The sequence below is a fragment of the Trichosurus vulpecula genome, chromosome 1, assembly GCF_011100635.1.
Source record: "Trichosurus vulpecula isolate mTriVul1 chromosome 1, mTriVul1.pri, whole genome shotgun sequence".
NCBI lineage: Eukaryota > Metazoa > Chordata > Mammalia > Diprotodontia > Phalangeridae > Trichosurus > Trichosurus vulpecula.
In genome coordinates, this window is record NC_050573.1 from 477,627,388 (window position 1) to 477,642,354 (window position 14,967).

Here is a 14,967-nt window from a genome sequence, read left to right on the forward strand (position 1 = left end):
TTGTAATTAAAGTTTATTAAGTATAATATCCATTTCAATTTTAAATTTCTTTGGAAATTTTCAGATGATACACTTATCCACTCAAATAAGGAACAGAACTCAAATAACCTACAGTTTGAGATCTGATTCTGTAAGAGAACATATAAGTTAACGTCCTCCTATGTTCTTTAATATCAACATCTTTGAAAAAAGTCTTTAATTTTACCTTTTAATAGAAATTACAAGGTCTAAAGCACAAATGAGAGATTCAATATATTTCAAAGACTCAAATATAATTAATTCTTCCACTTAAACAGAAATTCTACCAAAAATACAAGTAATATGCTAGTGAACTGGGAGACAGAAGGAAGGAGCCAGAAACATATTACCTTTTTACCTACTAAAAACAACTATACACTTACTATTCCACCAGGCTATGAGATATAGCATACTGGCACTATTATTCCCACTTTTCAGTAAGACGACCTGAGACAAAGTGACAATTCCTAGCCTATCATCTTTACTTGCTAAGCAATCATTTAGAATAGATTAACAAGAAATGAGTAAGGCATTTTGAAGGAACCATAAAAGAAAATCAAGTGAAGAAAATAAACAAAGGAAATAAAAATAGGAAAAAGGATAAAATATGGCCAATGTGAGAAGTGTAAAAAATGGAGAAAGTATAAAAGGGGGAAAGGACTTCAATGAGAGATCCAAATCTACACTTCAATTCTTGTATTAAAAGCAATTTGAGATAAAAAGTAGTTACTATTTCATTTAAAAAATGGAACACTTCATTTTTTAAAAGTACCTGCTGTACATATTCCAAAGGCACTGGTGTAGCTTGTGTAAATGTTTCTAGATGAATGCCATGGACAGGATCTTCAATTATCAAACAGCCAATGTCAAACCACCTACAATACAATATATGTTCTGAATCATACATTTTAAAAGCAGATTAAGAAATCAAAGTTATTATTAGTTGAAACAAAAAGAAACTGATTAGATGTTGATACAAGGAAGATAAAGCAACAATTAAAATTAATGAGTATTTCTTACCTAATCTCAAGAAAACCAATAAAAATAATAACTACATTATTTAAAATCTAATTATGCATTGTTCAAAAGTTAAATAGATCTGATTTCAGCCATTAGGGTGCCTACCAGTATAAAAGTTATAATCTATCCATGCCTTAACTGTGTAAATCTTGGCTTTCTAAAACTTTCGATCCACCAAATATGCTGGGGGTCTTCCTCTAGAATAGATCTCAACATTGCAAGGTTACCTAAGATGCAAGTAGGCTGTCTACTGCTTATCCTTCAGTCTCTACGTGACTAGCTCAGCTCCTTTTGTGATTACATAGTCTCTTTTAACATGCATTTGCTTAAAAATGGCATAAAACCAAAGAATATTTCCTTTCATTCTCTTGAAATAGAGACAGACCATTTTCTTTTTCCAAGAAAAATGTTGACTATAGTGATAACAACTATATCAATCTATATCAATTCTTTCAAAGAGAACCTAAAGATTATTGACAGAGATCAGAAAAGGATAAGTATTTCTAGAGATTACTAAGTTGAAGGATGGGAAGAAAATCCACTAATTTACAATAAAAAGGCCAAGCAGGTTTCCTCAGATAAATAATTTATGAAATCATTCTTGATCACAGACTAGGTACTGAATCCACAGTGCAACTATATTATCTTTACTTAGATCTATATCGATATAAAATATCATACTACTTCCCCAAAATGGCTTGTACAAAACCTAAAGGTTGACTATGATTCTACTCCTGATTTAAAAAAAAATCAATAAAGTTAAAAACTGATGATAAAAGGAATACCTTGTAGGTGAATTGAAAGATATGAAAAAGTTTAAAAGAAATACTTTATAGAGTAATATTATACAAATATCTTTCAACATCCATATATTTTTCTTTTCAAAGAAATAATCACCTTTTGGTTCACATTTAGACCAACGTATAGAGGCTATAATCACAACTGATCAAGACAATGAAAAAGTCTGAAAACACATAATGTGTAACACCTGTGGCCCTTCCACCTCCACAAAAGGGTGAGCTGGGTATTCTCACAGTTTTTCATTCAAGTCATACCTGATCAGTGCATTTTAGAAGATGTATCTGGTAGATCTTCAAAACTACTACAACAGCCAAAGGTCATTGGGGTTTGCTGGGATTCTCGAGAGAGTTGCACTTAGCACCATTCTCTTTTCTCTTTCACTCAAGAGATTTTCTCATTCAACTTAAGTATTTGGGAAAAGAAAAAGTAGCTTCTTGCCAAAGATTAGGGAATCCCTCACTAAGAATAACAGATGCATGAAAGTATCTAACAAAACTAGCATTTTCTACTAAATCGTTTAGCTCAGTTAGCAATTCAAATTTAGAGTAACAGATACAAAAGCATCTGGTAAACTATAAAGCACCACAAATATATATCTTTTCAAATATCTGGGGTTGGAAACCTTTGGTGGCACCCCACTATTAAGAATAATTATGAATTTTTTCTAGTAATTATTTCCAAACCAGCCCACCACTTTAAATAAAATGGTTAAACCACAATACAAATATTAACTAATGTACTTTAAGACAAAATAAACTTGTGCTTCTCACTTTATTAAATTCAACTATTTTAATAACCACTGGTATATATGAAAATTGGAAATAGACTTACTTGACTCCAATTTTTGCCTTTAAGACTCAAAAACTAGTAATTTCATCATGGAAATGGTACAAAGGCAACCTTGAACACTGACACTCACAAGTATTTTGCTTTAATCTCTACAATACTATCCAAAGCTTGGATATATTCGATATATGCCATCTAGCTCTAATATACAATCTACTTTTACCTAGATACAGCGCAATAAGCCTCTTACTTGTCAGGGAGCAATTCAGCAATGAAGTTTTCTACAGACACAGCAGGTTGTTTTTCATGAATCACACCAGTTCGACGTAAGTTGTCTATCCGCTCTTGGGCCCCCTAAAAACAACAGTGCCAAGAGTTAGAGAATATCTTTTACTTCATTTAAGTGGCTGCCTGAACAGAGGCAAACCATGCGTTACCTGGAAAAAAACTAAATAATGATCAAGAAATCCAACTGGAGTATCTTCTTTCCCCCAGAGCTCCACAAAACAGCAAAGAATCTACTAATCGTCTCCTAAAAGGAAAAGTCCAAGGAATAGAATAGACAGAATTCAGAGCTCCCACATCGAAGAAAAAATACTGAAAGCATGAAGAAAGTATCAGTTCAAATATGAAGGAACCACCATCAGGATCATCCAAGACCCGGCAACTACAACTATACACGGTAAGAGATCTGAGAATACAAGATTGCAAAAGGCAAAAGACAGGAGCCAACAACCAAGAATAATTTGGTTATTAATATGCATATTAATTATAGATGAACAAATCTCTTAAAGAAGAAAGAGAATGGCACTAGTTGTGCACCCTTCCCTACTGAAAATCCTAGCAAACCAAAATGATCTATGGCTACTGAAATCAACTTTAAGATCTATGAGACACACCTTCTAAAATGGATTCACAGATCCTAATCCCAGAGAAGGTGAGTATAATCTCAGAGGAAATAAGAGATCCTTTACGGAATAGAGGACATCTGATTATTTCTGAACAAAGACCAGAGCTGAGTAGGAACTTTGAAATACAAAGAGAAAAACCCAGAGAAACTAAATTTAATTGAGCAAATGGAAGGCGCTAAATAATGATATGCTGGTAATATTCAAATAGGAAAAGAAATAGTGTATTTGCAGACCTTTAATGTCTTCAAAATCTATTAAGGATTCCTGGGGGTTGGTTATGTTCATTTGTGAGTGTTTAAAGGGGGGAAGGGAGAGTGTGGGTAAAAAGAACACACTAGTGTAGAAAGAAGTAAAAAGGGGATGGAACTGCTATTTCTCATAATTGAGATGGGTGAGAATACTATACGAACAAGGGAAGGGGAGCAGAGGACCCAAAAGAATTCACGGAAGAGCTCAAAAAGGATTTACAAAATCAAATAAGAGAGGTGGAAGAAAAATTGGGAAAAGAAAGTGATGTAAGAGAATCATGAAAAAAGAGCATGGGGGCAGCTAGGTGGCTCAGTGAGTAGAGCACTGGCCCTGGAGTCAGGAGGACCTGAGTTCAAATCCGGCCTCAGACCCCTGACACATGTACTAGCTGTGTGACCTTGGGGAAGTCACCCCAACTGCCCTGCAAAAAAAACAAAAACAAAAAAAAATGACAAGCAGGACGATTTCAGAAAAACCTGGCAAGATATACATGAGCTGATGCAAAGTGAAATGACCAGAACTAGAACATGTACACAGTAACAGCAATATTGTACAATGATCAACTGTAAATAACAATATTTTTCACTTTATTATTTTTTCTTTTTTTGGTCTGTGTTTTCTTTCACATCATGACTAATATGGAAATGTTTTACATGACTGCACATGTATAACCTATATCACAGTGCTTACCATCTCAGAGATGGGGGAGGAGAGAAAGGGAAAAAATATGAAAATCAAAATAAAAAAAAATAGCAAATGTTAAAAATTATTTTTACATGCAATTGGGAGAAAAAAATAACATATCATTAGAGAAAAAAAATTTAAGTCCTAAGTGGTTTCCTATTGCCTGTGAAATAAAACTGAAACTCTTTAAACACTTTTGTCTGGCATTCAAGCGAATGTACAACCCAGTGTTATCTTACCTTTCCTGTCTTGCTTCATACGCTTTCCACGTGCCAGCCAAAGCAGACACCGTCAACTTTATTTTCTACTTCTGTATCTTTGTTCACACTCTTCTCTTTACCTAAAATATTTCTATTTTACTCCCATTCATCATTTAAAGCTCAAGTAAAATGCTACTGCTTGCATGAAGCATTGTAGCTACATCTACCCTCCACTCCCCTGCCATAAGACTTTCACCTTCAAATCTGCTTCAAACCTCAGGTAGGACTTTATTATTCAGCTTTCTAGCATACTTTTGATATATTACTGTGAATTATCTTATCTATCTAAATTCCAGTACAAGACCCAACTCTCATTCTAAACTTTGGATCCCCCCCAACAGGCACAGTGCTTTGTACACAAAAGACATTTCATGAATGTTTGTAGAACTGAATCTTCTGTCTTGTTTAATTTTTGTTGCCCCTTTGTTGATTGAGACAATACAGTGTCATAATCTTTCAAAATGTCCACTTCTCTATGACCTACTATTATCATCGTACCCAAAAGTATTACCAACATTTCTTACTGTTGACTCATCTTTGATTTTTAACTCCCTCCACAATGTATTCCTAAGATTGCCAATGTTAAAAATGTTAAATTTTAAAGTCATATCTTATATGAAAGCATGTAAATCCAATGGAATCACCAAAATAAGAATATTTACTAAATATACCTTACAGACATTTAATATGTAACTTAAACTTCTTTCCCAAAGCAGACTTACAACTTTAATTTGATTAAAGGAGCAAAAAAAAAAAAAAAGTGTAAAGAAGGAAAAAAATCAGTAACTTGAAGATTCCATACACTGGAATTAGAATTAGTAGAATTACTAGAAGAAAACAACACATACTCACTCACTTTTAATCCAGCTGCATAGCCCACTGGTTGTGGTGCAATGTTAGACTGGCCAGCTTCTCCTGTAACTACAGCTAAACCAAAGACTTCCTGGAAGGCATCTCGGACAGCAGCAATTTTTACCTCTTTATTTGAGGTTACCACAATATCTAGTTCACCTGCAGATTCTACCAGAAACCAAAAAAAAAAAAAGATCCAGGTAAAAACTGAAATCAAAGCCAAAGTTTTGCTATAAACATAATCATGTTTCTATTCTTTAGATCACATATCATTTCTGTCCAAGAAATTCTTGGCTTCCATTTCTGGCATCCTCTCAATGAGACAAGTGAGTTTTGCAAAAACAGAAATGAAACATATTACATGCTTGAAATGGTAAGCTCCCTCTCCTAGTTCTCTTCTTACTTTGTTCATGGCTCTTTCTTCATCTCTTTTGCTGGCTCTTCAATTATATCATAGCCCCTACTGTTGGTATTCCCCAAAGTTCTGTCGTAGGCTCTCATCTTCCTCTCTGTCTTCCCAACCATGGATCCCAGATCTACATATTGCACCCCAATCTCTTGCTTGCTTTAGTCCTGTATGACCAATGACCTATTGGAACATTTCAAACTGGCAGAAGCACCTCATATTTCACATATCCACAACTATGAACTCCTTTAACTCTGCACTCCCTTCCCCAACCAAAACTCTCCCCTTTCAAATTTTGGTATTTCTGCAGCATTAATTCTTCAATCATTCTCATTCATCCCAATATACATTCAGTTGCCAAGTCTTGTGTTTCCATTTCTAAACTGACATCTCTTCTCTATTCACATAGCTACTACCTTAATTCAGGCCTTTAGCAGCTCTCTCCTAGATTATCACCAACAGCCTAATTGGTCTCCCTGACTCAAGTCTTTCATCAATTATACTGATGCTAGTGATTTTCCTTAAGTTAGATTTAACTTCCTTTACTTTTATTTATATTACATTAACGTTTATATTAACATTCCTTTACTCAACCAACTCCAGTGACTACACATTGATTTTGGTATAAAACATAAAGCCTTGTGTCTAGCTTTTAAGATCCTCTATAAAATGGGCCCAGACTATCTTTCCAGCCTTACTGAACATTACTCTCCCTTCCATACTCTGTGATCCCAGCAAAATGGCCTTCTCTCTGTTCCTCATACATAATACTCCACCTTGCATTTCAGTGTTTTTTCACTAACCTTTCCATCATGCCTAGAATGTACTCCCTCATTACCTCTGCTCCACAGAATCCTTCTCTTCCTTCTAGGTGCAGTTTTAAGTACCACCTTCCCCATGAAACCTTTCCTGATCTTTCAAATGCTAGTGCCTTCCCTCCCAAACTGCCTTGCATTTTGCTCTTTTATAATTATTTGTGTTGTATAAGCTCCCAACTCCTCTTCTGAGCTGGGCCCATTACCTGGACACTGAAAGTAGCAAGTATGCAGATATCAGTGGGAAAATTCCAGCCCCCTCCCCCTCTGCAACCTACCCTGGTCACCCTCTGCCTTCTAAGTCACCTGGTAGCACTAATAGGCACCTCCTGAAGGACAGGTTCCGTAAACTAGGGCTCTATTACTGAGTATGGGACCTATCCCTCAGCACCTTGTTCTAACTGAGTAGGAAAAGCAGGTCAGATAGGATAAGCAGGAATGGATGGATTATGAGCTGCATCTCAGATTTCATTACCATAGCTTCAAAACCTTGTCATCATCTTTAACTCCTTACTCTTACTCACCCCATATATCCAATCAATTACCAACCTCGTCATTTTTACTTTTATAAGAATTCTCATACATCTTCCTCTACTCATATTACTACCACCACCAGTCAGTCAAAAAAAGTATCACTCTGTGACCAACTTGGTGATAAGCTTAGTTTTTATTTAGGAGACTTTGGAGCTTTTTTTGGCTACCACTGTTGGATTCCAAAAACAACAATGAGCCAGAAACCAGTAAACTAGTAAAATGAAAAAAGGGGGTGCTAATACAGAGAAGGCCATTTCCTACCTGGCTGCACATTTTTGGACTTCTCCATCAGACACCAGGAACCTCTTCATCTTGCAAGATCCCATAAGCCCTGAAGTTCACAACTCATCAGTCCCTAGGGCCCCTCTCTCCCTCAGACCGGAGGACAGAGACCTCTCCTCTGATGACTACCATTTAAGGAGGGATCAGCCACCTCTTCATGTCCTATTCAGCTGCATGTCTCTCCATTATGTTTCCAGCTCTGTAACTTCTCCTCTCCTCTTTCCTGTATGTTGTCTTTTGTACGTTGTCTTCCCCCATTAGATTTCAAGTCTCATTCTGGGGCACTGCAAAGTTGCCAACTGGCAGCTTTGTCACCTACTATCCACTCCCAGTCATAGATCCAGGACAGACTGAGAAGGCGCCATGAATGGTTGTGGCTATCCAAGTAAGGAGACCCTGGGCAGTGCTCCAAGAAAGGAGGAAATTTAGAAGCCAACAGCAACAGCAGTAGCATGGCTCAGACTCCAAATGCTAAGCAGGGTTTCATGTCGAGCATTTAGCCCAGCTTTCAGAGGATTAATCAGGGAAGGAACCCCAGACCAAAGGGGAATCTGCCTTCCAGCCTGCCATTTGGGGGAGTACAGAAGCAGTATGCTCTTGTTCAGACCCAAACCATGTCAGGAACTTGTAGAGCTCAGACAATTGTAGAGCTCAGCAATTAGATTTCAGCCTGGATCAGACCACCATGGGAGAACTGAAAATTTGCAGGTCCTTAGCCTTGCCCTGAGAGATCCTGGAATAACATAATACCCAATACCTCAAGAAAACAGTATTTCTTTATGGTCATGTAAAAATCCAGTTTGTTAGACATCTCCAAGCTACATTCAATTTTAGAGCACTTTCACCTTAACAGGACCAGCTCTATAAATTTGCTAGTACTATGACTAAAACAAGAATGCCTCAGTAGCTCTCTTGGCAAATAACGTTACTGTGTATAAATATGCGAGGACGTGAGTTTAAAAATGGCTGGTAGAGCACTTTTTGAAGGAAAGCCTAGGCTATCAAAATTGTACTAATGATATTTGTCAATAGTTGGTTAAATTGAGCTAACATCAATATCCAAAGGTAAATGAGTCAATATACAATTTTTAAATCATTTTGGGTTCATGTTAACTTTTGCATGTAGCATCTACTCTTATTAGCATAGTGTAGTAGATAGTCTTGAAGTCAGGGTTCAAGTCCTACCTTTCACACACGTCTCATTGGGTGGTGACATGGAGCAAGTAAGTTAACTTCTCAGTGCTCCAAGTAACTAAGGCTGTAAGTTGCAGAGTAGGTGTCAATCTGCATCCATAGAGGGAGTTTCCTCTATATGGAATTTCCCTATAGCAATGAAATCACAGTTCTGATCCAAACAATATCTGGCATTTATATAGTACTTTATGTCTTCTGTCTGGCATGCACTATTAAGATTTCAGGAAAAATGTCTATCAATAGCATTTAGCATTTTCATAAAACTATTATTGTTTGAATTATACATTGCAATATCTCTGTCTTATCCTAGAATTCTTTGAAGCTTTATGATATGGACTATTATGATTTAACATCACAAAACATAACTTTGATATACTCTCTTTCTCTGTTTGAAAAACACTGCTCCTAAGTTGCACTTTAATGTAAAACTATACAGTGCAAATTAATTTCTAGGACTGATGAGGATTTCAACAAAAGTTTTATAAAGACCCAGACTCCTTAAGACTGGGATACTTGGTCATTAAGTACAATCTCTGCTGGACACCTGTCCTCTAAACAGCTGTCTGAATTTGTTTTTAATTTTGTATTTTCCAATAAACCATTGTTTTTAATAGAGCTTATGACTAATCTGAATGTAGAACGCAAGGAAGTATTGGGAAAATTTTTTTCTTCTCCCAATTCTCTTAAATTTTATGAGAGTCTGGAACAGAGGTGGGGAACCTGCAGCCTCAAGACCACATGTGGCCTTCTAGGTCCTAAGGTGGAGCCTTCTGACTGAGTCCAAGTTTTACAGAACAAATCTGGATAGGGCTGCACCTGAGGACCTAGAGGGCCATGTGTGGACTCAAGGCTGTAGGTTCCCCACCCCGATCTAAAACTAAGTATTTCTAGGTTAAAGATGAAGATGATAACGATGATAATAATACAGTGATTGAAGGTTTGCCAAATGCTTTACAGGTATCACATTTCATCTTCACAACAACCCTGAGAGGTAGGTGCTATTATTATCTCTATTTTGCACATGAGGAAACTGAGGCAGACAGCAGTTAGGTGACTTCACCAGGGTCACATAGCTAATAGGATCTAAGGCCAGATTTGAACTCAGGTCTTCCTGACTCCAGATCAGGAGTCCTCTATCTTCTGTGCAACCTGGCTGCCTCTGCTTCACTTTTCTTTCTGGGCACTGAACACTGCGACCTTCTTTGTCAGGTTGCCTGAAGCAATATAAGTAACTCCCTAACCCTTCTGTAAATCTATGTGAATTGAGAATTATGATGGGGGCCAGAGTTTCTAAGGTATTGGTCCTAGAAAAAGCACCCCAACCTAGTATACATGCCTACCTAATGAAGTAAAGCAGTTTAGGGAGAATGGAATTATCTCATGTAGGATGATCTTTTTAAACAGTGACCAATACAAAGTAGCTTTGGTTTTGATAAAATTACTCCTTTGAAAAGCCCACTTGAGTTCCAAGGTTCCAAAACTTGTGACTGACATAAACATGAGGAAATTTCTAAGAGAGGCTAAATTTTGAAGTTTTAAATAATACCCAGGTCAATTAAAGATCAATCAAAAGTCTTAAAGTAAAATACTGATAATTTTATGTATGAACAGTAACTTCACTGTATCCCTAATTATTACTATTATACCAAGAAAAATCAATAGCAATTGGAGATAATATTTTTAAAGTTTTTTAGCCTGACCTACACCATTTTATAAGCAACCCATAAAGGGTCTATGTTAAGATTCCATATCAGCAACTAGATATAATCTCTGCTAGCATCATTTATAATTTAAAATGTGAATTATGACAAATTTGGTATATCCTTAGATGTTATAGCCTGTTAAAAAAATTAACTTCCCCATCATTTTCTGTGCAAAACCCCACGATGCAATTTAAAAATTGTTCATTTGTAATAATTATTTTTCAGTTTAATGTGTAACAAAAGAGGCTATAGTATATTTGAGAGAAAGGAGTTAGAAATTTAGTAAGAAAGAGAAATTTAGCTCAAAGCTTTAGGAAGACTTTTGTATAAACTTCATGGAAAATAAAGATGGACGTTCAATCATATGCTATGCTACAAATATAAAAAAATTTCCATACTTGCATTAATTTTAACTTGAAGGATACTTAACTTTGCTTTAGAATTTGCTGTGTGAAGTGAAATCTCTTCCAATTATAAATATTAATCTATTGCCTATCATTTATTTCTGAAAAAAAGGTTTACGCTGATAAATTTATTAAACTTATAAAATATGAGTATATTAGCACTCCTCAGCTAGAATACTGAGCAAATTTTAAGGCAGTTCTAGGTGGATGTTTGAATTGCTATTTTATCTCTTAAATGACCCGAAATTTCAATGCACAAGTTGATATATACATATATAACTTTTAGACCCATAAAACAAACTTTTAGACCTAATAAAACAATGTTTTTTTTTTCTGGTGTATTTCTCTTTCAAAGGATTATAATGTTCAATTGCATTACAAATCCAGTGATGAGAATAATGGGATGGAATAATTTTCTTGTTAAAAAAAAAATCAGACTTTTCTTAATCACAGCATGTATCAAAACTTAATCCTTGTGCTCATCAAAGCCAAAGTAAGGCAATCAAACCATCAAAAAATGGTCAATAAATTTTAGTCAATAAACAGGTTTATATAACTCCAAGGATTTACATTGATTTCAAAACTTTTGCCCTATCTTCCCCTCAGAGCCACATTTTATTTATTTGAACTATGGAAAAGCACAAAAGGGGGAATGACTGAAAAGAGTTGGAAGACATTTTTTAAAGATTTAGAAGACATTAGTTAATACAAATTTCTTTCTGTAGCTCAATAGTTCTGCTTAAGCTATGCTATTTGTCAGACACATAATACTTTCAGAACCCTGAAAGGGTAAAGCAAGCAGTTCATCCCATCGTGGGAACCTTGTGTAAATATACACATTAGTTAAATACCAAAATCATACTATTTTGAATATATATTTCAAATTCTTTATATATAGGATAGAATTAAGCATACCACTATAAGAAAGTGAATGATGTCCCAGTTGCTAAAATACTTTTAAAGGAATTTATTCCTTTTTTGATATGACTCTGCCAATTAATAGTGACAGAGGCATTCATTTCATATGACACATTGTAAAGAAAATTTACAAAGCTCTGAAGATCCAATAGTATTTTCACTCTCCATATTACACAGAGACTGCAGAGGCAAGAAAAAAGAATGGAACTATTACAAATAGCTAAAATTTTTATTGAGACTGAACTTTATCAAATGACCTGCTTCGAGCCCTTCTGAGCTTGTTTTTGAACATTCTCATGCTCCTAAGTATGTAATACCTATTTCTTGTACAACTGTGGAGTTATGTGCTTTTGCTTTACCATAAGAATTCACATGGAACAAAGACTCAATGCATGTTTAAATTACTCTGACTGAGAGGATAGAAAAAAAGTTTAAAGACTGGTAATATCCAACCTCATGAAAGAAGAATGTCACGTAAGTCCCTCATCTGTCTGACTCTAAACATACTGGATTCTTCTGTATTGTCTGCAGAAAGTCAGTTCCAATAGACCACAATTAATGTATTATACTATAACCAGGTCTCATTCTGTTGCCAAAGGATTTTCCCTCTATTTTAAATAACTGCTACCAAAGTCACTACAAGCATTAACACCATTTATGCTTATCCTCAATTGCCCTCAAACTAATCACGATAATGCCATAAAGGGTACTCTCCTGTAACAAATCTTTCTCAACTTTTAACAAGTAACAACAGAAATAAGAGTGCAATTTCCAAGAAAGGAAAAAAAAAACTGCTGCCATATTATTCCTATGTTATGGGATAACCAAAACAAAACAGCCTACGTGAAAATTCTAGCATATGACATTAGATATCAGAAGATACTAAAATTTTTTAACATAAGATTGCATTTAACTTATTCTCACAAAATGACTACTGTATGAATCTTGTTGCAATAATTTTACCCCATCCCATACAGTTACAACTTAACATTATGTTATGTAACTGTGATCAATCTATTCCAAGTTATAGGTTAATGTAAAACACTATACCATGAGGTAATTCTACCACTTTCTAGGATTTCCTTTGAGGATTTCCTTTCAACAAGGGTATATTAGACCCAGCACCTCATATTAAACTTGTTTCTGTCTGACAATCATTTTTGAAAGAGTTATCTAAATATTTTTCTAATTCTACATTTTGAAATGTAGATTTAGTCTGATGACTAAACACCTGAAACTTGGACTTCTTTCTTCCAATAAGCCCAGTTAGTTGACTAAGAGGCCAAGTTCTTTGCCTAATGTGAAAGAGCTAGTATGAGAGGCAGTATTTGAACACAAATTTTTCCAATTCCAAATCCAATTAACTTTACCATGATGCCTCTCCAAATAAAATACACTCTATAAAACCCTTACTTCAAAAATATATATTGAATAAAAGTAATTTCACAGTAAAATATGCAATTAAAATATTTTTTATAATAAATGTCTATTTTACAATAAAAACTTTAACTAATGGTTTAACTCTCACTGCAGGTATACACTTCCACACAATTATTTGATTACAAGATAGTATGTGATCCATTTAAATTTTACAAGGCATCAAAGCTAGCAGTTCGCAGTTTGATTCAGGTACGTACTGATATACGGAGCCATGCCTGGGTCCAGTGTAGTAATCATGCTTTCTACTGAGTGTTTAGTTTTATCAAGCACGGATTTCACCATAGGATTTCCAGCCACACCCTGCATCACAGAAATAAACAAGGAAATGCAAGTTACATTTACATTAAATATATGATCTTTTACAAAGGTTTTCTTGTCACAGGAGTTAACGTACAAACGGTCATTCCAATAATAAATCTGAACCACCCTTTCAGTCCTTAAGGTGAGCACCACCTTCTTGTTACACTTTTTTATTTACTGCAAAAACCTTCAAGATTCCATACCCATGAAAGTAGGTTAAAGTCAAACTTACCTTTGCAAAAACAATATCTTTAAAATTAAAGATAGGATTTTTCATGAATATTGAAATACTTTTGTACTTCAGATAAGAGAACCTACTTTCAGACTGACAGCTTTTATATGAGAGAAATTATGCAGATATTGTTAAGTCTGTTTTATTTTCTTATCCATTCTGAGTTTACATCTAAATATAAAAATTATACTTTAAACTAGGTTCAGAAATTGCCCTTTTTCACAAGGAAGTACATTCTCCAATTAAAAACCAGGCCAACTATAACCCTAAAGAAATCAAAGAAGAGAAAAGGGGCCCATAAAAGTTCTTTTAGTCATAGCAAAGAACTGTAAAGTAAGGCAAAACAGTTGACCAAATTATGGAATAAGAATGTAATGGAATATTATTGTACTGTAAGAAATGATGAAAGCTAGAGTTTCAGCAAAACTTGGAAAGATTTTTATGAATTTATGCAGAATAAAGTGTACAGAACCAGAAAAAAAATTATATATAACAAAAGAACTTGAACAGTTTTGAAAGACTTAAGAATTGTGTATAATGCAATGACCAACCACGATTCCAGAGGAATGAAGAAGCACACTATCCATCTTCTAAAAAGGTAATGGATTCAAGATGCAGGATAAGACGTACATTTTCAGACGTAAAGTAGTATTTTGTTTTGCCTGCCTACATGTTTGTCATGAGGGTTTTGTTTTTCTTCTTTAATTTTTTCAATTTGGGGGACAGAGGGAATTTAGGGATACAGTATTCCCCTCCCCCCAAAAAAGAGAGAGAAGGTCACTGAAACATTTTTAATGCACAGAAGAGGGGGAAGACATGAAAAAAATCATAGACGAGAAAGACAGATGTGAGAATTCCATGTAAAATTCATTTTATAGGTAAAAAGAAAATAAACCTATGGAGATTCTCAGTTTCATGTACTATTGTCTTTTCTATTATTCACATGGAAATACTAATGTTATTTGGTCTTTGTTAAATTTGTCAGAATTTTAAAAATATGCCATGTATTCTCTCTCAGATATATGCCACATATATATCAGCCATATACACATATACAGGCATTTAGGTTACACAGCAGATAGATTGCTAAACTTGAAGTCAAGAAGATCTGAGTTCGAATTCAGCCTCAGCTATGTGACCCCAGGCAAGTCACTTAAT

The 14,967-nt window shown here is 35.0% G+C and overlaps 1 protein-coding gene across 1 annotated transcript in view; it reads right to left on the bottom strand.

The window, feature by feature from the left end:
* The window catches only part of PRRC1 (proline rich coiled-coil 1), a 36,760-nt gene that overhangs the window by 3,943 nt on the left and 17,850 nt on the right, over positions 1 to 14,967 (bottom strand). The window contains exons 6-9 of the mRNA XM_036734849.1: positions 13,475 to 13,577; positions 5,586 to 5,749; positions 2,876 to 2,979; positions 791 to 893 (exon numbers count right to left, since the gene is read on the bottom strand). Coding sequence (XP_036590744.1) covers positions 791 to 893; positions 2,876 to 2,979; positions 5,586 to 5,749; positions 13,475 to 13,577 — 474 coding nt within the window. The remainder of the gene's footprint in view (positions 1 to 790; positions 894 to 2,875; positions 2,980 to 5,585; positions 5,750 to 13,474; positions 13,578 to 14,967) is intronic.